The following is a 22,879-nucleotide window of genomic DNA, read 5'->3' on the forward strand; positions in this document are numbered from 1 at the left end:
GTCCTACTTTTTTTTAAAACTGTTTATTGATTTTTACAATACAAAACCATGTAATTCAATATAGCCTTCTTAAGGAGCAGAACAACCGCCCAAACCCCCCACCTTGCCCCTTCTAAGTCATGCATGCGTATCACCATAAGGCAACGGCATATTCATGTCGCCATTGTAAGAACAGCAATAAGGGAAACATGAGGTGCACAGTTTACAGTAGAGGGCAAAGCCCTCAAACAGCTTCACACCGACAAGAAACCCAGTGAGTGTTCCAACACAGTGGTCGTGTCCTCTCAAGGCAGTATCGGTACGTTTTCCAGGGCTCCCTGGGTAGAAGAGGAGCTTACACAGTTCTGTTCATCGGATATATAGCTCCTGAAAGCCATCCAGTAGTCTCTAGGTCTACTATTAAAAGGGAGCCTCTGAATATATTGCGTCTCTCTCCGTTCACACATCGACATAAAATTCACCCAGTGTTGCAAGGTGGGAGCTGTGGCTGCCCCCCATGAGCGTGCCACCAGAGACCTTGCGACCACCGAGGCCATGCCTAGCAAACGTTTATCACTACCAGACTGGATGTCTACCAATGCTAACAACCACGTTTCAGGGGTAAAAGGAATTGGGACATCTACTAACTTCTCCATGACCTCAGCCACGGCCGTCCAGAAAAGTTGAATATGAGGGCAAAGCCAAGCCACATGAAGGAAGTCGACCGGGGACCGCTGACATCTCCCACAGTGCGGGGACCTACGTGGGAATAGCTTATGCAGCGAGAGAGGGGAATAATACAGCTGATAAAGGAACTTATAATGGGTCAGACGGAGCCTATTGTTGGTAGAGATCAATTTGGATTGCATTAGTACAAAACCCCACTGTGCCTCTGTCAGAGAAAATGTTAAACTGCCTTCCCATTTAGCCTTATATTGTGAGACTGAGGGAGACACCAACGATCGAGCCAACTCATACAAGAGCGAAACCACTCTTCTAGTGGATATCGGATTAGTAATGTACTCCAAAATTGGGGAGATCACAGGAGCCATGGGAAAATCGGGCCATCTAGATCTCAAAACTTTTCGGAGGCGGAAGCACAATAGCATAGCGATTGGAGAACAGTTGCCCCTAGATTTAAGTTCCTCCCAGGTTATAAATTTGCCATGTGGTGCAACATCGCCCAGCGTATGGACCTGCAGGGCACGGAAATGCTAAATGAAAATGTGCTCAAATGTAAGGGGTATCCGTCCGACCCTGAATATGGCCATCCTGGGGGAGTACCATGGCCCCAACCCTGCCCACTTCGCTAGCCGATCCCAAGCCTTCAACATGGTCTCTAAGGGTTGAACCTCTGCCCTCACATGGTGCTCCCGGGCAGCCCAAAGGAAGCCCCTCAGGTCGTCAGTCTGAGCGATTGCCCACTCAAGTTGAGAATGGGGACAGCTATTGGAAGGGGACCACCACCAAATTGATTACTGAATCTGGGCTATAAGATAATGGAGAAAAAGATTGGGAACCTCCAGCCCACCGTGCGCATAAGAACATCACAATATGTGTAGAGGTATACAGGGATGCTTTCCTGCCCATATCAACTTAGACATCAATGCCCCTACACGCTTCCAAAAGGACATAGGGGGCCATACCAGGACATTATTAAAGATATAAAGTAGTTTCGGTAGGATGACCTTTTTAGATCGAGAGATACAGGCCACTTGGGATAGAGGAAGTCGAATCCAAGTATCCACCCTATGCCCAAGTGGTGCAAAGCCGCGGGATAGTTCTCCGCAAAGAGAGTAGTAGGGGACGTGGACACTCTGACACCCAGATACCGAATACCCTGTGGATACCAAGCAAAGGCCTCCCCAACATCTTGTGGTAAGACCCCACCTGTGAGTGGGAGGACCTCGGACTTAGCCAAATTAATTTGTAGACCAGAGATGGTACCAAAAGCGGATATTTCCTCCATCACCGGCTGTAAATTAGACCGAGGGTTTTTTATGTATAACATGTCATCCGCATAGAGGGAGACAATGGATGCATAGGAACAGATAGTCACACCCCGATGGGAATGAAACTCCCTCAGGACGCAATCTACCGGTTTGATAGCCAAAGTGAATAAAAGGGGGGAAAGGCTGCATCCCTGCCTAGTGCCTCGGGTGGGATAGATAGGCGTGGACTGGAGCCATTTGTGTAAACCAGGGCACATGGGGCTGAGTAGAGTAGCTTGACCCAGTGAAGAAACATGGTACCTGCGCCCGTACTACGACGAAGGACTTAGAACAGAAAAGGCCAGTCGACGGAGTCGAACACTTTCTCCGCGTCCAAGGCTACCACAGCAATAGGGACGTCCGGGTTCACATTATGTATTAAAGTGAATAATCTACGCAGATTGTTCTGTGTTGATCGGCCAGGGATAAATCCTGCCTGATCTGGGAGGATCAAGGAGGGCATATGGGGGAGAAGCCGGTCTGCAAGCAGTTTGGCCAAAATGATGTTGTCTGTGTTTGTCAAAGACAAGGGGCGATAGGATGAACATTGCCTAGAGTCCTTGTTGGGTTTAAGTAATACTGTGATCAAGGCAGTCCGAGTGGACTCCGGGAGAACCCCTGAGGAGGCCGCCTCTTCAAACATGTGACATAAATGTGGGATAAGCAAATCCGGGAAACCTTTGTATAACTCAGCTGTGATCCCGTCTGTTCCGGGGGCTTTACCATTCGGGAGCGACTGTATCACTCTGTGGAGTTCCTCAGCTGTAGGGGAGTCATTAAGAAGCATCCCAACCTCCAAATCGAGCCAGCCCAGGGCAACCCTATCCAGGTACTGGGTGATGATGTCATGTCCAACCGAACCATGGGCAGTGTACAGCTTCTTGTAAAACTGGCGAAATACCCCATTTATCCCCACCACATCCCTGATTGCCTCTCCCTCAGGGGATTCTACTTCTAATACGGGTTCCGGGCGAGTCTCCTTTCTTATGGGCCAAGAGAGGTTTCTGCTTGGGCGATCTCCCTCCGTATATCTCGCGGCCAGCACCGCGTTCCCCAAGAACCTCTCCTCACTATCCATTAGACAACGGATTTCTCGCCTTTTAGCCGAAAGTTCACACTGGAGCGAGGGGGAATTCGATTTTTCTTGAAGGAGCTCCATACTTTTGATGTCTTTTTCCAGGCGGGCAATTGCCGCATGACTACTCCTCAGGACCCCTCCCTCTTGGGACATGCACCATCCCCGTAAATGGACCTTAAAGTTCTCCCATATGACACCTGGGCTGGATAGCGATCCCACGTTCAACTGGAAGAATTCCACAATGGCCCGGCGCAAATCTTCTCGAAACGCATTATCCTCCAGGGCGCGAGCCGAGAACCTCCATCGGAGTTGCCTACGTGGGGATGATGGGCCTTTGAGCTTCACCAGTACTGGGGAGTGGTCCGACAGAGTGCGAGGGAGAATCGCCGCACCATCTGCCACCCGCGACAGGTCTGGGGACAGGTAAATATAATCGATTCTAGAGGAGCTCTCGTATACACTAGAGTGGTATGTGAATTCCCGCGTGTTAGGGTGATGCCAACGCCAAGTATCAACCAAATAGTAGTCTGTTGCAATGGAGTGCCACTTTTGGGCAGCTCTGGGAAGAGGCCTACGGACCATAGAAGACCTTTCCAGAGTAGCAGAAAGGGCTAAATTAAAGTCTCCCACCCAAACCACCTCATACCCCGGAAAAGACCTGAGTTGTTCCGAGCATGTCTGGAACAACTCGGGAGAGTCATAATTCGGGCCATACGTGTTTATGAAGAAAACGGACCAGGCTGCAATCTCACCAGCCACCATGATAAACCGGCTTTCGCAATCTGCCACTTGTCTGTGTAATCTGAACTCCAATGATTGGTGTATATAAATTGCCACCCCCCGAGAGTATGTAGAATAGGAAGAACTGTACCTATGGACCCCCCACCCTGCCGGGGCCGGGATTTTGTGTTTCTTCCCTAAATGGGTCTCCTGTATGCATAAAACGTTGGTGTGGTGATTCCACACATAGTTGGAGATAAGACGTGTTTTGTTTGCATTGGTGAAGCCCCGAATGTTCCAAGTGAGAAGAACAATCTCAGAGTCAGTAGGAGCATGGAGCTCCTGTGGAGTAGTCAAGTTGAGAGCATGTTGGGAAGAATTAGAGAAACCCAATACCCATACAGAGCCCTCGGTGCTGGATTGCTGGAGCCCTGTACCGAAGAATGACACATAAAAAGCATACTAGACCCAGAAGGAGAAACCCACCACCGAACCCCCAGAAACAGCAGCACCCATAGCACCAACCAATAACAAACTATGGATAACCCCCACTACCCCTAATCCCACGCCAGAAACCCCAACCTACCAGCCAATAATGACCACCCCTCCACCCAGCTAACAACAACCATACAACTTCAAGACACTCGGGCGCCTCAGGGCACGGGGGATGCTGGCGGCTGTAGTGCTTCACAGTAGCAAGAGGCTCATTTACCATATTAAGCTGTTCCATTGGAAATAACAAGTTTAGTAACTGGTTCTTATAGCTGCAGAGCGAGACCCCAAAGCACGCCAGGGTGCACTCAGGCAAAGAGCAGCCATCTGAGACCTGCCTCTGCAAACAGGCAAACTAGGATGATTGACCAGAGGAGTCCCTCGCAGACGGAGTTCCGCAGCAAACCTCTCCGCGGCATCATGTGAAGTGAAGAACAAGGTTTTTCCCTCATAGACAACCCTAAGTTTGGCCGGGTACATCATAGAGTACCGTATATTTTTCTTAAGACCTTTTTCACAGCTTGGAAAGGTTTCCTCAAATCCTGGACTTGTTGACTGAAGTCTGGGAAGAGCCTTATTGTTGCAGAACCCCACCGTAAGGCCTCTTCTTCCCTTGCGGCACGCAGCAGAATGTCCCGGTCACGGTAGCTGAATATCCGGGAGATGATGAGCCTTTCCGGGGCACCCAGAGGGGGTCTAGTGGCGAGCGATCGATGAGCCCGCTCCACCATAAACAACTCGGACACCGGAGGGTCCCCAAGGACCTCCCTAAGCAGTTTTTCCACGAAGATTTCCATGTTGTCAATGGGGGTCGACTCCGCCACCTGAGTGATCCTTATATTGTTTCTCCGTGACCTCCCTTCCAGGTCATTATTCTTGGCGACCACTTCTTAACTGTTTGTTGAAGAGACGCCACCTCATGCTGGAGCTCTGTGATTTTGTACTCCCCATCCCCTATCCATTGCTCGGCCTCCGACATCCTACCACATAGCTTTTCAATCTGGACAGCAGACACATCCACTTTACAAGACAGAGCATCTTTTTTAGCGCCTAGACTGTCTGTGCTGTTTTTTAAAGCTAATAACGTCTGGTTCAGTGCAGATATGTCCAATTGCGGCGAGCCTGGGTCATCCTCATGTTGCGGAGGGTCAGCCCTAGTTTACTGCTCCATCCTTGCCTGCTTCTTGTGGTTGCCCATTGCGGTAGGAGATCCCAGGCAAGATGAATGCGACGATCGTGGAGGATAATGGAAGCCCCGCTGGGGGTCGAGCGGGAGCCAGCCGTGGGGACGGGGTTGTTCCAGAAGTGTCCACAACTGTTGGAGCCGTGAAGGAGCAGCATGACACAGGCAATGGTGGGCGAACTCGGAGCCAGGGAAGTCCCCCGCCCGCAAGATGTAGCAAACAGAACCAATCAGAGGTTGCACCACATGAAGCAGGCCGGTCTTGAAGGGGATGAAAAGGTGCAGCATCCCAGCCATGCAGGCGTCCCCCTGGGTTCAGAGGCCAGCACTGCCAGACAATTTCACCAAAAATAAATAAATCACCAAGTCTTTCCCAGTGCTGCAATCAAAGGATCCAAAGAAGCAGGACCCAGAGCACTGCCAGATGGAAGGGAGCGGGCGTCTGGAGCAGCGCAACCCCTCCGACCCCTCACCCCCCGACTCACCGCAAGGAAGTGAAGCAGAGGTGGCGAGTTCACCGGGGGCCGAGGAGGAGCAATGCTAGAGCCACCCCCAGCGCTGCACGCTGGCCGCCCAGCAGATGCACTCAGGGACTCTGAGGAATGCAGTAGGAGCCATGGCACGCAGCCCGCAAGACCACACCAGCAGGTAGGTGGCCCAACGCCACCCACAGCGGCCGCTAAGCACCTGACCCACGGGCAGCACAACCGGCCAGGTACAAACATCCCGGCGATGAGACGCCGGCAGAGAAAGGCACACCAGACAGACATGCGCGGACAAGGCTAGGATCCACGCCACCGCGATCCACGCCACCGCACCGCAGGGGGAGGGGCGGCTCTCAGGGATGAGGCCACGACCAGACCAAGTCCAAAAGGAGCGAGCCCGCTCCACCAGGGGCGTCCAAAACCAGCACTTCAGATGCCGTGTATGTTCCGATCCGTCATGCCACACCAAAGACAGGGGAGCTCGACCCTGGAACGCAGGATTTTAGCCACATATTCGAGCCTCTGCAGGAGCACTCTCAGGCAGCGGCCATCTTCTGAGCCGCGCAACAGCGCCCCAATTCCAGTCCTACTTTAGTTTCCCGTTATTAGTTGCCGGTTTTGTTTGTTCAGGTGAAGTGAACTAAGCCTACAACGCTCAGAATGCAATTGATTGAGAAATGAAAGCGCAGGAATGTTCTGTGGTGTCCCCGGTGCCACGGAGTCCTCTTTTAGCATTTTTCCTTTGCTGTTGCGATTGGAGTCAAGAACCTACAGATATTGTTGCGATTTTCTACAGAAAAAAGAATCCCTTCCACCATCTAGAATCCCAGTTGTTTCTGCTTCTGTTGTCCGCCATTCCCCAGGTCACTCTGTGCGAAATGGCTGCTGCTTTAAAGAGAGAATAACATTTAACTAGAGAAGTCTTTATCTTGCATAAGCAGCCCGTTGTCTGTTTTTTTGCTTTTCTGTTGCCCCTTTCTTCTCCATCAAGCTTTGCCCTGTAAATTGTCGTCTTGTTTCCTGATTCAAGGCAAGTCTAAGATTGCAAACCGAGAGCAAAGCCCTTTGTTTGTTCCCAGGGCAACTTTGTGTTGGTTTTTCCTCTCGTGGAGGTACTATGAGTAATGGAAAGGGGAAGTTGTTTTCCTTTATACGACTGGCGCATCCACTTAATCACCTACTTGGTTCCAATGATGTAATAACAAGCCCTTATATGCATCTTCATGCTCTCTTGAACATTCGAGATGCTTTTTGCTTTTTATTTCTAATTGGGCTGCCTGGCAACAACTAAAAAATCGATAGTTACCATTCAGCAAAGACGTCATATTTATGTACGAGGTGCTGCAAAATGGAATTGAAATCATGGGTAATCCTCCTAAAATAAAGCATGCGCTATATCCTTAGCATTTCAGGGGGATGTTGGGAGGTTAGTCCAGTGTGGCCCTTGCACTGCTATGTCACATGATCTACCGCCGGAAGATAGTGTACACATCGTTTATTGATGGTGCATGCTGATAATGAATGTACACACTTTTGAAGCATACGATATTGTAATGTGTTATTGTGGCAATAAGCCACGAGGTGGCGGGCCAATACCGCCCCAGGTAAAGTCCCTCGGGCGGTATTGGCCCGCCACCGAGTGGCTTATTGCCATTAGTACCCCAGCCCGTTAGATCGGGGTACTAATTGCTTTTATTTTTTTTCTGTTCCGAAACACGTTTCGGAACAGAAAAACAAAAAAAGGCACAAAAAATGGCCGCCGCCATGGAAAGGGAAAACGTAGTCCGTTTTCCGTTTCCATGGCGGCCATCGGGAGCGGACGCGCTGGGAATCAGAAGTGTTCCCAGCGCGTTCGCTTCCAAGACCGGAAGAAAAAAGAAGGTAAGTGGTGTCGGGAGCGAATGGGGAGGAAGAAAAAAAAATGTACCGCTGTCTCCGGCAGGGGATGGTGGAAGCCTCCAGCCGTGTGGAGGCTTGGAGCGAGTTTACCCGAAGTAATCGAAGGATTCCCGGCCGGGTAATGAACCCGGCGAGAGCCAATCTGAATGCTTGTTGCATTCTGATTGTCTCTCGCCGGGTACTAATGTAAAAGATTTGATTCAGTTTAACTGTAATGTTGAGGTAGATTGGTTCTGCTATTGATGGTATCTGTAGCCAAAATAAACAAAAGTATGCTCGCTGTTTGGACAAGTAAGTTGACCCCTTTGCAATTTTTATTTAATTTCTGGAATTTCTGTGAAACTGAAACATCATTTGAAGTCTTTGGTCGCATATGGCATCCAGTGAACACACATCGACCACTTGGGCTGCTCTCTAGGATTATGGAGGAAGGTGGCTTTCACTTCTTCCACTGCATCCAGACTCTTTCAGATTCAAAGGTGTGGCTTCCACCTTGCCCACCCCTCCATGCCTCCGTTGGTCAAGTGCACAGGGATACTGTCTCCCTTTTACTCAATGTCCTCCAAACCATCTCACAACCAGCCAGTGCTTGCCACCTGACCCCTCCTGATGTAGGAGTTACATCCGCTTCTGCCAAGGGCGCCATTGACCAGTGCCCCACTCAGAATGAGGCAAAACTCTGGCTTACGTCCCATACTGGATCTTCATCTTCGAACCAGTACTTGTACAAGGACAGGTTGAAGGTGGTTACTTTGGCTCAGATCCTTCAGGCTCAGATCCCTCAAGCTCTCAATTTGCCCGAAATGCCTTCCACGTACCCATCCACCAAAAGCACACCAATCACCTGAGATTCACAGTGGGGCATTGCCAATACCAGTCCAAGGTGCTGATGTGCAGTCTATCTTAGACACCCTGGGTTTTCACCACTGGCAGTGTAGCGGCTTGCCTCGGAAGGGAAGGCATTCATGTCTTTCCCTACCTTGCTCACGCCCCAGACCACAAGGCAGCATATTTGTACCAAAGTTGTGCAGCCTGTTGCACAGCTTGGGCTACTCCCTGAAGTCTCCAGTTTTGCCATCCCAGAGGGGCCTTACCCACCCAAGGTTTGAGTGGTGAACATCTCCGAGATGATCCATACCCTTGACAGGAAAGGTTTCCAGCCTCGGCCTTTCTACGCTTGTTGGCTATCACTGCCGCCTTCATTCTTCTAGTACCAGTGGTTCAGCTAAGCATGATGTCACTACAATGGCTTCTCAGTTGTCAGCGGTCTCAGTTTCAGGGATGCACTTCAGATACTCTTCAGGACTCAGCAAAGGTTTCCAAAGACCTGAAAGGGTGGTCTCACAGAAACAACCTACTGAAAGGGGCCTTGTTTTGACAACTCTGACCCCTACTGACACTAGTCATGGATGGGTGTCACTAAAAGGTTGAGGCACTCACTTGAAAGACTTTATGGTGAGTGATCTGTTGTCTTTTTCAGAATGGCAAAAACAAATGGGTTTTCTGGAGTGGAGTGTGATCTGTCTGGCCCCGTGTTGCCTCCCCCATACTCCTTGGGGACAGGGCAAGTCTATTCTGGTCCTGATGGACAACACTGCAGTCATGTAATACCTTAACAACCTGGGTGGAGTGGGCTCCTTTCCTTTGTGGAGAGAAGCAATGAGACTGTGGTTCTGAGCTCTGTAGAATGTGCTTCTGATGACAGCTCATCTATCAAGCAGGGCGAGCGTCATTGTGGATGTCTTGAGAAGATAAACTTTGGCCTCCCAAGAGCGGGAGAGCTGTCAATATGTTCTGGAGGAGTTTTTCTCCTAATTGGGGAATCCTCACGTGGGCCTCTTCGCTTCCAGTGTGAACTGAAAGTGCAAGTGGTTCTGCTCCAGGGAGTTTCCTCCACAGGGAGCTCTGGGGGGTGATTTGATGATTGTACAGGATTTCTGCTGACTCAATGCAATGCTGCCATTCAATGTCATTCCGCTGGTTCTCAGGAGATTGCCCGTTCGGGTCCTCAATGATCTTGATTATTCTGGACTAGGGCCGGAGAATGTGGTACCTGGAGATGCTGGAAATGTCCATCTGCCCTCGCTGGCACCTTCCCCTGAAAGCAAATCTTCTCTCAAAATCTAAAGGCCAAATCCTTCACTCGAACCACAGCAGCCGGAACTTTCATGCCTGGTTACAGAAATTTAGCGGTATAAGGATTCTGATTTATGCAGGAAGTCCTGGACAAATTCAACTGTGCTAGACCTACCACCAAATCCATGTATGCGTGCAGGTGTAGCGTAGGTTGTCCATTTGGTGCAGGGAGAGGGATCTGGACCCTTTTATCCATTCCACATCTTCTGTTCTAGATGTTCTGATTTATTTAGCCCAGATGGACCTACAGATCGGCACTGTGAAGGGATATCTTGCAGCCATTTGAGTTTTCAAGAGAACCCTGGTGCAGGGCTCGTTTTTCACAATCCCCACGGTCCTGCAATTTTTGTGTGGATTGTGTAATCCATTTCCCCCATGCCCATTTGTTGTTACTGCTTGGGACTTTGTTAGCATTTCTTATGGGTGCTCCTTTTCTGCCTCTACATTTTTATTTTTTAAGATTGCTCATTCTAAAGTGCTTTTGCTGGTCACAATCACTTCCGCTAAACTGCTGACTGATCACCAGGCGTTATCAGTTAAGCCTCCCTATTTGGTTTTCACCAAAGAGAATATGACGTTGAGAGCAAGGCCGTTTTTTCTCCCAAAGGTGGTCTCGGGTTTCCACCCTTCTCAAAAGATCCATCTTCCTGTCTTTTTTTCCTTCACCTTATACTTTCCAGGCATCCAATTATTCCATCAACTGGACCGGTGCGGGCCCTCAGCTTCTACTTTTATCAGATGAGGGAATACAGGAAGGATAACAAGATTTGTGCTGGTTATGCTGGTGCACTTGTTGGAATGGCTGTGACCCAATGGAGCTTTCAAGGTGGATCGTCCCTTGCATTTCTGAATGCTACTATCTGGCAGGTAAGAATGTGCCTGCTGGTTTCTGGGCCTATTGGACCGTAGGACTGACCGTCGCCTGCATGCTGCAGTCTGTCCCTGTAATGGACTTTTGCCAGGCAGCTACGTGAGCATCTCTATACATGTTTGCTAAGCATTGCTGCTTGGATTCCAAGTCCAAAAAGGATGCTTGTTTTGGTAGTGCAGTCCTTCAGAATTTTCTGGTTTAGGTGGTGTCCTTGCTCAGCTTCCTGCTCCAGATTAACACACTAATATGGAAGTTTATCAAAGATGAGAAATCTGTGGGAGGAAGAAGTCAATTAGAAGAACAAATGACTTGCCTCTCAGCAATTATCTTTATGATGGATGTTCCTCCCACATCGCCCTTCCAACTTACCCCACTTAGTGGCTAGCTAGTACACATTGGCTGTGCGGTCCTTCATTGATTGAGATCTATGGGAATAGGGTGGAACTAAGGTCCCTTTGTGCAGCGCCTCTATATATACTGGCCTCAACGTCATGTCCAGGGCTGGGACATGTAGAGTCATGGGGCAGAATGCGATGGAGCTGCACTGCACTCTCTAGCAGTGGAAAGGTTACAGAAGAGCAGTTGTGCTGGGAGATGGATCTCAACGATGAGGAATCCATTGGGGGAACATCCAATAGAAAGAATATTACCTCGAGTAGAGGTGTAATTATTGCTAGAAATGACAACTTGTGATTTCCAAATTTGATGTTTCCATTTTATTAAAAGAGATACACTCCTTCATGAGTGTAGTGACCTCTGGTTTGACATGTTAAATGTGATGAACAATTCAGACTAAACATGTCTGAAAGTACCTTTCTCTGTTCCCATCCCTGTTTTATTGCAATGATTGCCCCAAAGATAATGAGTTACAATAGCATGTTTCTGGAAATGCTCACCCATTGGATATTGGGGCTCACACTTGCTAATTGCCCTGGTATACTTCTCTCTTCATAGTTTCAAACTGTGTATTGTGCTGCTGACATAGAGCATCATGTATTGACTAACCCATGAACAGACCCACTGTATTACAATGTATGAACTGTAAAGGTGCAGAAGCAAGGCTCATACACAAGGGTGGCATGTTTTGGGGTGTAGACTTTTCTTAATAATAAGAGGGTTGGAAAATGCCTCGCTATCCCTAAAGCTAAGAGGGGGTTCCCGGCATCAAAGGAAACTAATGAAATTGTCAGGAAGTCTGACACAGAAAGGGCTGTTACTGTTGTGTCTCAAAACCTACTACCGCTCCTAACACTAACAATGCAAGATAACTGTGCAAGGATGGTCTCTTAAGTATTCCTTGTGCTTTCCAACAACAAAAGTTCCCTGTCTCGCTGGTAATAAAGTGATGCAAAATAATGTTCCAAAATGCATGCTTCCAAATGTTAGGTTTGAACTTATTTCCCGTGACTTTTCCTTATTAATAGTTACCGTACAACTCAAGAGGAACTGCTTTTTAACCTCGCAGTTCTTGTAACCTATCAGCTTGACATGCTCCGGGAACCAAGCTTAGGATTCCTTTTTCTTATCAGTCTTGGGTTTCTTTATCCTTTCATCATTCACTGCTTATGTTGTCTTTCACTTCCGTCCCAAGCAAGTGGTTTCTCATGTAGTGTCTTTTCTTCTTTCAGGGTCCCACACTTGCAAGGTTGTATTTTATCTACTTGGTTCACTCTCCTGCCAAGTTTACAACTTTCTCTCATCTGCTTCAGGGTCCCTGACCCTCTCTCTTGGGTGCGGGTCCTAGACTCGCATGGTTGTTGTATCCATTTGGTTCACTCTCCGTTTGGTTCACTCTCCTGCCAATACAACTGTCTCACCTTCAATTTAGGGTCCCGCACCCTCTCTCCTTTCGGACCCTGACTCTTTATCTTAGGTGCAGGTCCCAGACGTTTGTGTTGCATCTGCTTGGTTCACTCTCCTGACAAGTATACAATTGTCTTTGATTTAGGGTCACAGACCCTCTCTCTCTCCAGTACCTGAGCTGACCCCTATGCTTCCCCTGACCTCTCACAGCTCCCGGGCAACCTCTATATCCGTTTAGCTCCTTCTTGGTGGTACCAATGGTTCCCCGGTAGCTGTGTTCTTCCTGGAGGCACTGGTAGCATTCGGGCATCCAGCAGCATCTGCAACCTCCCTGCAGACTGAGATCTCTCTCTGGCGCACATTCTCTTTCCTCTACACTTCACCTTCCATCTGAGTATGGCTCCCGCTGTTCCTCTTCGCAGGATGAAACTCCCACTGTTGCATTTCCTTGGTGTGTTTGTTCGAGCCTCAGCTTGAACCTGATTGACTTTGGAACTCGTGCGTCGGACCGATGTATGTTGATCCAATCACTGGGCTTGGAAAATTAGAGAGCTCGCTCGGCTTCACACGAGTGATCCTTGTATTCCTGGCCATCTTCTTCATCATAGTATCGGGCTTCAAGTGACATGTATAAATCTTTGCATCATTTGTTTTCTCAGTGTTCTCATGTGAGTTAGTTTGGGTAACCTGAAGAAGGTAAACAGAAAGGCAGGAGTCCCTGTCTTCCAGACTCTGGGAGCAGCAATGGTATTTTCTGAAAAATGAAATCTGGAACAATAAATTAGCAATACTTTCAATTATTGACTCAAATCTAAAAAAAAATATTTTATTATATTTCATAAAATGTCAGAAATACAAACAATAATACAATAGACAATGCAATTACTTCTACATGAATTCAATTCATTCAATCCATACAACACGCCCAATCAAACCAAGTACACAATCGAACCATGCAAACAATAGAACTGTGTACAAAAACAATGTCAACACTGATGAGAGAGTTGTGAGTTACCAACAGTAAATCCAAAATAAAAATATAATCAAAAAAGTATTTAATTTGATATGTAGCTAGGGGGAAACTGAATAGCTACATTCTGCTGGAATTAACTTTCTGCTACTCCAGAAAGCGTTTTACTTATGGATTTACTGTAGTGTAACTCACAACTCTCTCCTCAATGTTGGAATTGTTTTTGTGCACAGTTCTATTGTTCGCTTGGTTCGATTGTTGAACTTTTATGAAATATAATTATAACATTGTTTTTTACATTTGAGTCCATAATTGAATTTACTGTTGATTTATTGTTCCAGATTTCCTTTTTCAGAAAATCTAACCTGACAGCAGTACATAATCTTTATATCCAGGGAGGAGGAAGGAGGAACTAGAAGATGGGTTGGACCTGGTACAACGGGGGATAACGCGTTCTCTGGTGGTGATCGCCACCAATCCTACAGGGTGATTCCTTCTCCATGTGATTCTTCCTGGGTGCACCACTTCCAGGGGAACTATTGTACTGTGGGCGCACCACCCTGGCCCCATGGGAAAGGTCTCCACTTAGGGAAGAAGGGGCAACATCCTCGGATTCATCACATAACATGTTTTATTGGTATTTGGCAATTAATAACGTCTCACTTTGCCCAAACCCCACTGTGCTTTATTGGGATTCCCCATCCCGTGAACACATGCCTTCCTTTCATAGCAACTATACACAAGGGAATCAAATCTCACTGGACAATCTGCATTCAGCCTTTCATGTTGCTCCTCCATCAAAGCAGTTCCTCGCTTTCAATCCCATTTTGTCATGCCTTTTCAAGGCATCACTCATGGTAGCCCTCTTTTTAAATCTAGTAGTTAAGTTCATATTTACAGAATGCATGTAGGTTTTACAACTACTTGTAAAATGTTTATTGTATGAAATGTGTGTTGGGCATTTTGTCAGTGTAGCGATCCACTACTCCACCCCCCTCTGACCCTCCACCCCGTTGCAATATTCTGTGTTTCTCAGAGAGCTAAGACTGTGTGTGACTTGCTCCTTTCATTGTGGGTAGAAAACTGCTTGTTACTACTGCCTTTTTTCGCCAGCATTTTCCATGTATTAGCTTTTTTTTCTTCTCACCTTGCCTCCTAACTTGGCCCTAAACTCCATCCTCTACATGTTCTCTTTGTCTCCACGCTGATTACTTTCTCTCTGAGCCATGCTGCTTCTCTCTTCTGAGGATGGATGGCTCCCTGCTGTTCCACCATGCAAGTAAGAACTCTCCCTTCTTCTTTCCCATGCTCCCTCCAGATGGCTGGACTGCAGGTCGGCAGGAAGATCATCTCCATCAACGAGGACCTGGTGTTCCTGCGCCCCTTTCAGGAGGTGGAGGCCATGTTCAATCAGTCCTTTTGCTCAAGGAGGCCCCTTCGAATCCTGGTTAATACAAAGTCGAAAGAGTAAGTGTATTGGCAAAATAAATCTATGCTCCGGTTTCCAAATTTACATTTCCACTAAAACTAACACAGGGCTAGCACAGCATGGACTTACTATTGCACGTCTAATGATGGGTCAGTGGGACGTGTTGGTGTGTTGGCCAAATGCACAATATTTCAAAGATATTTTGGGACCAAACGGGTGTGTATGGTACAGGGATGTTTGTACAGGAGTCAGACCCCACCATGCACTCGATGTCTACATGTTTCTGCTGCAAAAAAACATGTGCCTGAAATGCTCCACCTGCTAGTTTTGTTTAAATGGCAATACTGACAGCCGGGAGTAGTAATGTTTTTGCTCTCAAACTTATTTGCATTCATTGCTTGTCATTTTAAAGCACAATATATATTGTTGTAAAAAAAAAGTTACACATTATGATGCACACAATTCCTTTCCAAGGAAACACAATACAGCGTGTATTACAAGCATTCAAGTATCTTTAGAATGCAAGTTTGGAATGCAAGTTTGTAATGCAAGTTTGTGTAGAAGACGTGCGACCAAGGAACATTTTTGGAGAGGAATCGTGTGTCTATCATAACTTGTAACGCTTTGTTTGCCTGGTAGTCGGTATAACGCAATATTTTAAGACGATTCCATCTTGCTAGGATTTTAATGCAACCTACTCATTCAATTTCTTTCTTTAACACCAACAATCAAAATGTTTGGTTTCTATGTGAACATCTTGCCTGAAATAAACCTGCGGCCAAAAAAACCTCCGTTTAAAATGCACTTTTAAACGCATTTATATGCGGGGACCCGCCCCCCCCCCTCCGCCCCCTCCCCCCTCCGCCCCCTCCCCCCGCATTCCCCTCATGTTCCCCCTAAGCTTAAAGTATTACCCCCCATTCCCCCTAATATATATGCGTTTAAAAGTGCATTTTAAATAGCATCTTTTCCGGCCGCACGATTATTGACTGGATACGAATGTTTGCCACAATGGAGTGTGTCTTGCAAAATAAGTCCTTAACGTGCTTAAGTGCAATTTAATAACTTAATAGTTGTTTTCCGCTAGTCAATGAGGACATTTTGAATACGAGATGGGATATTAAGAAGTGTGTTCGTTTATTTTATTTTAGTAATGTGTTTTTTGTACTGTTAGCACTGTACCACTTGCAGGAATGACCACCTGGAATTTGAAATCTGCGTCTAGAATGTGCATTATTAGAATTTGTCTGATTTTGTTATATTGTAAATATTATCTGAATTTAATTTAAATGTCTGTTTTTCAAGGATTGATCCACTGCAGTCATGTACCTGAAATGAGGGGGGACTAGCAGACGTCTGCAAAGGAAAATGACCGCATATGTCCTCTTGCTTTAAAGCATGCACGAGGTTTTCCAATTACTTCCATGCTGCTTCCTGGAAATGCTTACGGAGTAATCACGGGGACTCACATTGTGTTTTTCTGGCCGATTGTCTGGGACAGATGAGCACTAATATTTATTTTCCACTACCCAAAATAACCCTCTAATCTTTGAGCAGACTTAGTTTCCACTTCTGAAGCAGGTTTGTCCCAAACAGCCATCGCATTTTAAAAGGGCCATGGTCTCCTGCATCTACTATTCACTTTTTATATAGCGCTTTATACCCATGGGCCTCTAAGCGCTCACTGGACAAAAACATAAAACATGAAGGTCAGAAACGGATGGCTCGTATAGGGAAGGCTGAGGCTGGAAATTAATCAGTACCTGAGCCAAACAGGTGTGTCTTCAATAGTTTTTTTTTTTAAATTGAGCAGTTGACCTGTTACTTTTAAGAGATTATGGTAATTGGTTCCAAAGAGATGCATGTTTGCAAATGTTACCCTCTCAGTTTTGCAGTGCTATAGTTCTAATAGGAGTATATTAAATCGCGGCATCCCGATTTAGTTCATCCTTATCTATCGGGAGGATAGCTCAGTGGCAACGCGCTGGCCTTAGAAACAAGACGATGAGGAGCAACCCAGGTTCGATCCCCGGGTCCACGCTTAGAAAGCTCTGGGCATTAAGCGCATTATAAATAACCAATTACAAGCCACCGATGTTGGCCTTTCTGTGTTCACAGAATGATTTGTCCTTTCTCTTGATTTTGCAGATGAATAATTATTTTTTTTCTCCAATAGAAACAATAATTAGAGTGATACATGGGGACACTGATAATATGTCTGTAAAGGAGCTTGATGAGCTTTAGAAAAGGACATCCTGAAAAGGGAAATACCATACTCTTAACTGGCTGCTCTGTTAACCTTTGGCACCGGAAATCATCCAGAATGACTGCACTCAAGCCATATTCATGCCTACTCAAATATGTGTGTGGATAGATGGGAATCCTATCCAGAGCAAAGTCACTGGCGAATGGTTCACCTTATTCCTAGGAAACCATAGTCACTCCATGGTGATTCTTGGGCCTTTTACATAGATTTGGGTTGCTCTTTCACCTACTCTCACCTGTTGAATCTTTAGAGAAGTTTGATAATCGTGCAGATTAAGATGGATTACTAGAATCTGGCCTGGTGGACAGATTTTAGGCCACCCTAGTTCTAGTACACAGGGAGCTCTGAGAGGTTAGCCACAACCCAATCAAGGTAGAGTGGAGAGCAGACAAGCCTTAGTCTCAGGAGTCTACACAATATCATACAAAACAATGTAGATAATCAGTTATGAAGATATGTACTTGGGCCTTTAAAACAAACTGAAAAATTAAACTAATAGGTAGTAATGTCACACAATACTCTATAATTCAAACTAACAGAAGTACCCGCTCTCCGAACGGGTTCTGTAGGCAGACATAACACTCATTAATTGTTGAAAATGAATGATCCTGCAAGTCGCTGTTTCGCCTCAACCTGGCATGGTGGAGTTCGTTGCAGTGCATTGCCGTGCAAATATCTTGCAAATCGTGCATCCTTGACCTCGTTTTGCTCCTCGTGACGGGACCGGTTGAGAAACAACATTTTTTGTTTCCCTTCCCGGTGAACATGGTGTAAGGCTTCATCGGCAGGAACCATCTCTGATAAATCCTCTCAAAGTAATTTCACCAGATGGGCAAACACTTGGAAACTTCTGGAATGCTACCTACCTTCACCTCTCTGGTCCACTCGACTCTCATACATGTTTTGTTTCCCTCGCCAGTGAACATGGTTTACGGCTTCATCAGCAGACAACAAACACATAAAACATTTTGAACTTTTGCAGAAATTCAGGGAAAAGGGTGGGGTGCCCAAATGTCAAGTAACCAGTAATGCCCGAAAGGTCCTAACAGGTAACTATGCAAAATTTGGTGCAGATTTGTGAAATGGTGTGGAATTGTATAAGGAACAATGCTTCACCAAGCCACAAACCCACAAATCCTGCCACAAACCCACAGACAAGTTTTTACTTTATATATATATATAGAATTGTCCTTTTATAACGCTCTTAATACCAGCAAGTGGTTTATAAGCACAGGATCAGGATTCAGACCTGTGTTGCGCTGCGTTGTCTTGCTTCCAAGGCAAACGCGTTGCCCCTGAGCTATCCTTCCTCCCCAATATAAATATATACAATCACCAGTATGTTGACTTAATATATGTGAGGAATTCGACCATACGAAGGGTGTGTGTGTCCGCGCCAGTCTTTTTAAACATTTTGTATGAAATTCAATGATGGTAGATCGGCCTCTGGAAAATGTGTGGGGCTAACTCGCACACATTTTCCAATGCTCATGGTATGACATACACATAGACCTGTGTAGTCTGGGTGGACAAAGCCTACAGGTGCAGTCCCATTGTTCTATTTAGTTGGGATATGACAGTCAGGGTTACACCTTGTCTCCCAGAAGGGGGAGGGGAAAACCTTCATCCTGCCATGGTCAGCCTAATTAACTATCAAAGGCTCCATGGATCCGCCCTGTCCTTTTGTGTAAGCACTGCAGAATGGTGGTAGCAATTAACATACTAATAGAGTATACTTCAAACAGGCCCACATGTGGCTTAGCTGCAGAGATGAACAAAGGAGACCGGGAATCGCAACACCTTTGAAATGCATCTGTGTCAACCTGAAGCCAGCTCCTGCCTCTTCGTATCAAGGGCATTGACCTGTAATGTCTGGGACAGCCATTTACAGTAGTCATCCCCGCAGGGGGATCCCATTCAGGAGGTACAAGTATACGGTTTGGCGGCAACCGAAATTCTGGTCTCGCGGCAGCTTCAAGGGAGAGCTGCCACTTTAATCAGGAACTACAGAGAGCTCAATTAACCAGAGAGACCCTTTGATCCACAACAGACAGGAAGATGGGTTGGGCTTATTTTACATGTTTTGACCCCCTTACCTTTTCTGTTGCAAAGCACTCTGTTAATGACCTCATGAATGAAGGAGATTGTTGGTGGGGACCCAGGATTGGTTCATTAAGGTAGCCTTAGCCTACACAAATCACTGTGGCCCATTTTGCTTTAAAAAAGGGTTGAGCACCTCTTTTGGGCAGATCATCTGAAGATTTTGCAAGGAGTAGCAAGAAGAAATAATTTGGACCCTGGCTGAAGGGACAGTCTGTTTTACGGCTTCCGCCAGTGAAGGAAGGCTAGGATTTCCAAAGAGGGTAGCATGATCCTCCCCTAAAAATGTCCAAGGGAGCAGAAGGAGATACTGAATCGGTACCCTGCCAGCACACAGCACACCCTGCTAGGCTTTGCAAGCAAGCTTCCTAGGAGGGAAGTACCAGAGAGTCTCTGAACCAAACCAAGGACAAGGCACTTTCCTGCAGCACTCTCCTCAGCTTTGGGCCGTCCGCCTTGATGGACGACACAAGCCCATCGAAGAAGCTAGGAGGAGTGCATCGACAAGCATCACCCAGCATCCGCCTTAAGGAACCTTTATGAGCCAGTCGAGCCCTCCGTGCTGCAACCATCTGCACCACTGACTGTTGTCAGACCACAGTTTCTAACGTCGTCTGAGATGCCTCGGCCAATGCTTCAGACCTGCCAGCCAGTACTGAGACAACGATTCCTGAATCCGAACCGCCATGTAGATACAGCCATCCATCCAGCCTCGCTCGCAAACTACCTGCCGCCTGATACCCGCAGTTGTCTCCTGACTTGAACTCTGTCACAGAAGCTGTAAAGCGCCCCGAAACCCACTCTACACCGTTGAGCACCAGTAACTTCTACAAGCACAATGTACATTGTGCTTCTCTCCCCCTGGTCCTTCTCCAAAGCCCCCTAGTGATATTTTGCGACCATTTTTTCCCTTTGTGCTTAAACCAACTATCCCTGACTATTGCGATTAATTACTTTACCATCTACCCTCCTGGCAGTATCCAGAGTGCATCCGTTTTCCTTCTTGAAACTGTCTGTCCTCTGCAATCCTTAACAGGGTGGGTTGTATTTTGTAGTGTGCTAGAACTGTCCGTTAATGATAAAGTAGATCTGTTTTTACAACCTTGACTGGACAGTCCCTTTTATCATTAGGTAATTGCATTTTCACTTTGTTGCAACTAACCAACGATGATCCACAACCTAGCAGAGATAAGCCTGCCATTCTGTCCACGTTACCAAAATTGGACAAGGAGGTTTATGATTTGCTTGTGATTACAATCTGTTTGGATCCCTTCTGGTGTAGTAGAGGTGTGGAGCTGGTGGATGCTTTAGAAACTGATATTCATCCCTGGACCACTAGTGCCCCGGAAGTTGATTTTTCCCAAATGTACTTCCACAATTAAGTCATTCAAGCAATGCAGGTAAGTAAAGCAGATGTAGTAGTAGGATGGTAACCAGTCACAAGTGCAAGATCCTAACTTTAGAAGTCTGAATTCTAAATTTCAATGGGGCCATGTGCCCAAAATTCACAGAATCCAACACAGTGTTTCTCACAGGTTTGGTTCTTTAAAAAGGATGCAGTTGTTAAGCTCACCTGGCTCCCACAGAGGCGTCAATCTGAACTGGACAGCTGCGGTCTCCACCAATGTGACGCGTAGGGCCAAGATGACGGACTGGACTGGCCCTCCTAGCTTCGTTTGCTTGGCCCGTAGGAATATTCTTCTGCAAATGGAGAAAGGGAATTAACCACCCGTGGAGTTTAGTGTAAATCCCCCCACCTGCGCTGTTCTCCCCACGGATCACCTTTGATGTCCCCTCTTATAGTCTCACCTGATGGTTTGAAAAGATGAGCTCTCCATCCTGCATTGAGCGCAAGGGCGCGTTGATAACCAGTTGCTTCACTGGCTCGAAGGAATTGGTGAGTTCCAGAACAATATTGACTCCTAAAAGTATGTAGTTCGTAAGAGTTCCAATGCCTGACTTTCACTCTTGTCCGATTCCTTGCAGGTTGCAGCTTGACCCTAGTGAAGAGTTCCTCGTGGCAACCGGTAATATTCTGGTAAGGATTTGTATTTCCAACACAGTTCGATAAATAATGTCAATGTGTAACCTGTTGCTTTCTCCCTTATTCAGGCGCTGAGAGAAAGTATGAAGCCTCGGGGAATAATACCTCCGGCGGTAAAATCAGGTAAGTCTATTGTGGTGAGGAGGGTTCCCCTTGATAGTCCCTTTGTTTCACCTTGCTGTCCTTTTGTTTCCCCTTAGGGGCCGGGGTTCGGCGAAGATGCAGTGGAAGCTGCGCCAACCCGTGAAGAGGAATAGTACCCCCGGTGGTAAAATCAGGTAAGTCTATGGGGGGGTAACTAATATTCCTCTGTGTATTCCCTTGGCTCACCTTGCTGATCTAGTCTACTCCTTAGGTGCCGGAATGCGGATGCAGTGGAATGTGAAGATGCTGCGAAGGCCGGTGAGTTCAGCACGGCATTGCAGCAGACGAGGCGACGCGCATAAAATAACTTCTTTCTTCCAGCTCGAGGCGCGATGGATTGGGAATTCAGGTAAGGATCAAAGGTATTGCTCTTGTTCTAACCTTTTCTCTTTCTTTCTCCCTTTTTCTAGGAGCTCCAAACTTGAGGCGAGCGTGGCAGAAGACTGGATGCAGACTTGCAGGCACAGTGAGCGTTACGCTGCTGGATGCAGAATAACGCGAAGCGTGTGCTGCTCTTCGGGAATGGTTTAAATAGCCTCCAAAGTAGTCCCAGGTAAGTATTCCTCCCCAGCCCCGCCCGAGTAAAAAATAGTCCCTAGGTAAAATAGTCCCTTCCAAGCCTCATTTGGCTTGGAGCTCTTGCAGCATGGTCTGCTTCAGGTAAGCTTGCAGCATGGTCTGCATCAGGTAAGTTCTACTCTGAGCCTGGCGCCATAGGCGCCAGGACTGACTCTCCATATGAGCCTGCGCCATAGGTGCCAGGCCGGCACCCAAACAGCCCGTAGCAGGGGTTTTTGGGCTTGCTCAAGATAACTTGATGCCTGCTTCCGGCGTTGCTGGACCTGGTCTGGTTGCCCGGGGGTAGGCATCTTGACAGCAGTGGGCTTGTGGTGGTGATTAGGTTCAACAACAATTTACCCAAGGATAGGTAAGTTCTCTCTGTTTTTTTCCAGAACCAAGGCTAACCCATGATGCAGATTTTTCCAGATGTTGTGATGGATCGTCTGAGGAATGTGGGTGCTCAATTTTCTGCCCTTTGTCCGGTGAGAGGTGCTCAGATGTTGCAGGTATGAGGATTCTTCCAGCCGGGTGCAACTGCAATGTGTAATTCCTGTTGGCAAAGAAATGCAGAATCCAATGATGCAAACACTTTCAGGATAGAGGAAGGTGAGTTCCAGCGATAATCACTGTTTGCAGGCGTCCTTCCCGTTGCGGTCACAAAAGCTGCTCCAGGACAGGTTCCCTAGGAAGCTGGAATTCGGAGAGAATGCGAATTGGGGCACACGATG

General features: G+C 47.0%; 1 protein-coding gene across 1 annotated transcript in view; it reads left to right on the plus strand.

Annotated features, from left to right (window-relative positions):
* The window catches only part of PREX1 (phosphatidylinositol-3,4,5-trisphosphate dependent Rac exchange factor 1), a 1,235,108-nt gene that overhangs the window by 924,717 nt on the left and 287,512 nt on the right, over positions 1-22,879 (plus strand). The window contains exon 18 of the mRNA XM_069651281.1: positions 14,926-15,074. Coding sequence (XP_069507382.1) covers positions 14,926-15,074 — 149 coding nt within the window. The remainder of the gene's footprint in view (positions 1-14,925; positions 15,075-22,879) is intronic.

Source organism: Ambystoma mexicanum, chromosome 3p (assembly GCF_040938575.1).
Source record: "Ambystoma mexicanum isolate Mex_15411 chromosome 3p, UKY_AmexF1_1, whole genome shotgun sequence".
NCBI classification, from domain to species: Eukaryota; Metazoa; Chordata; class Amphibia; order Caudata; family Ambystomatidae; genus Ambystoma; species Ambystoma mexicanum.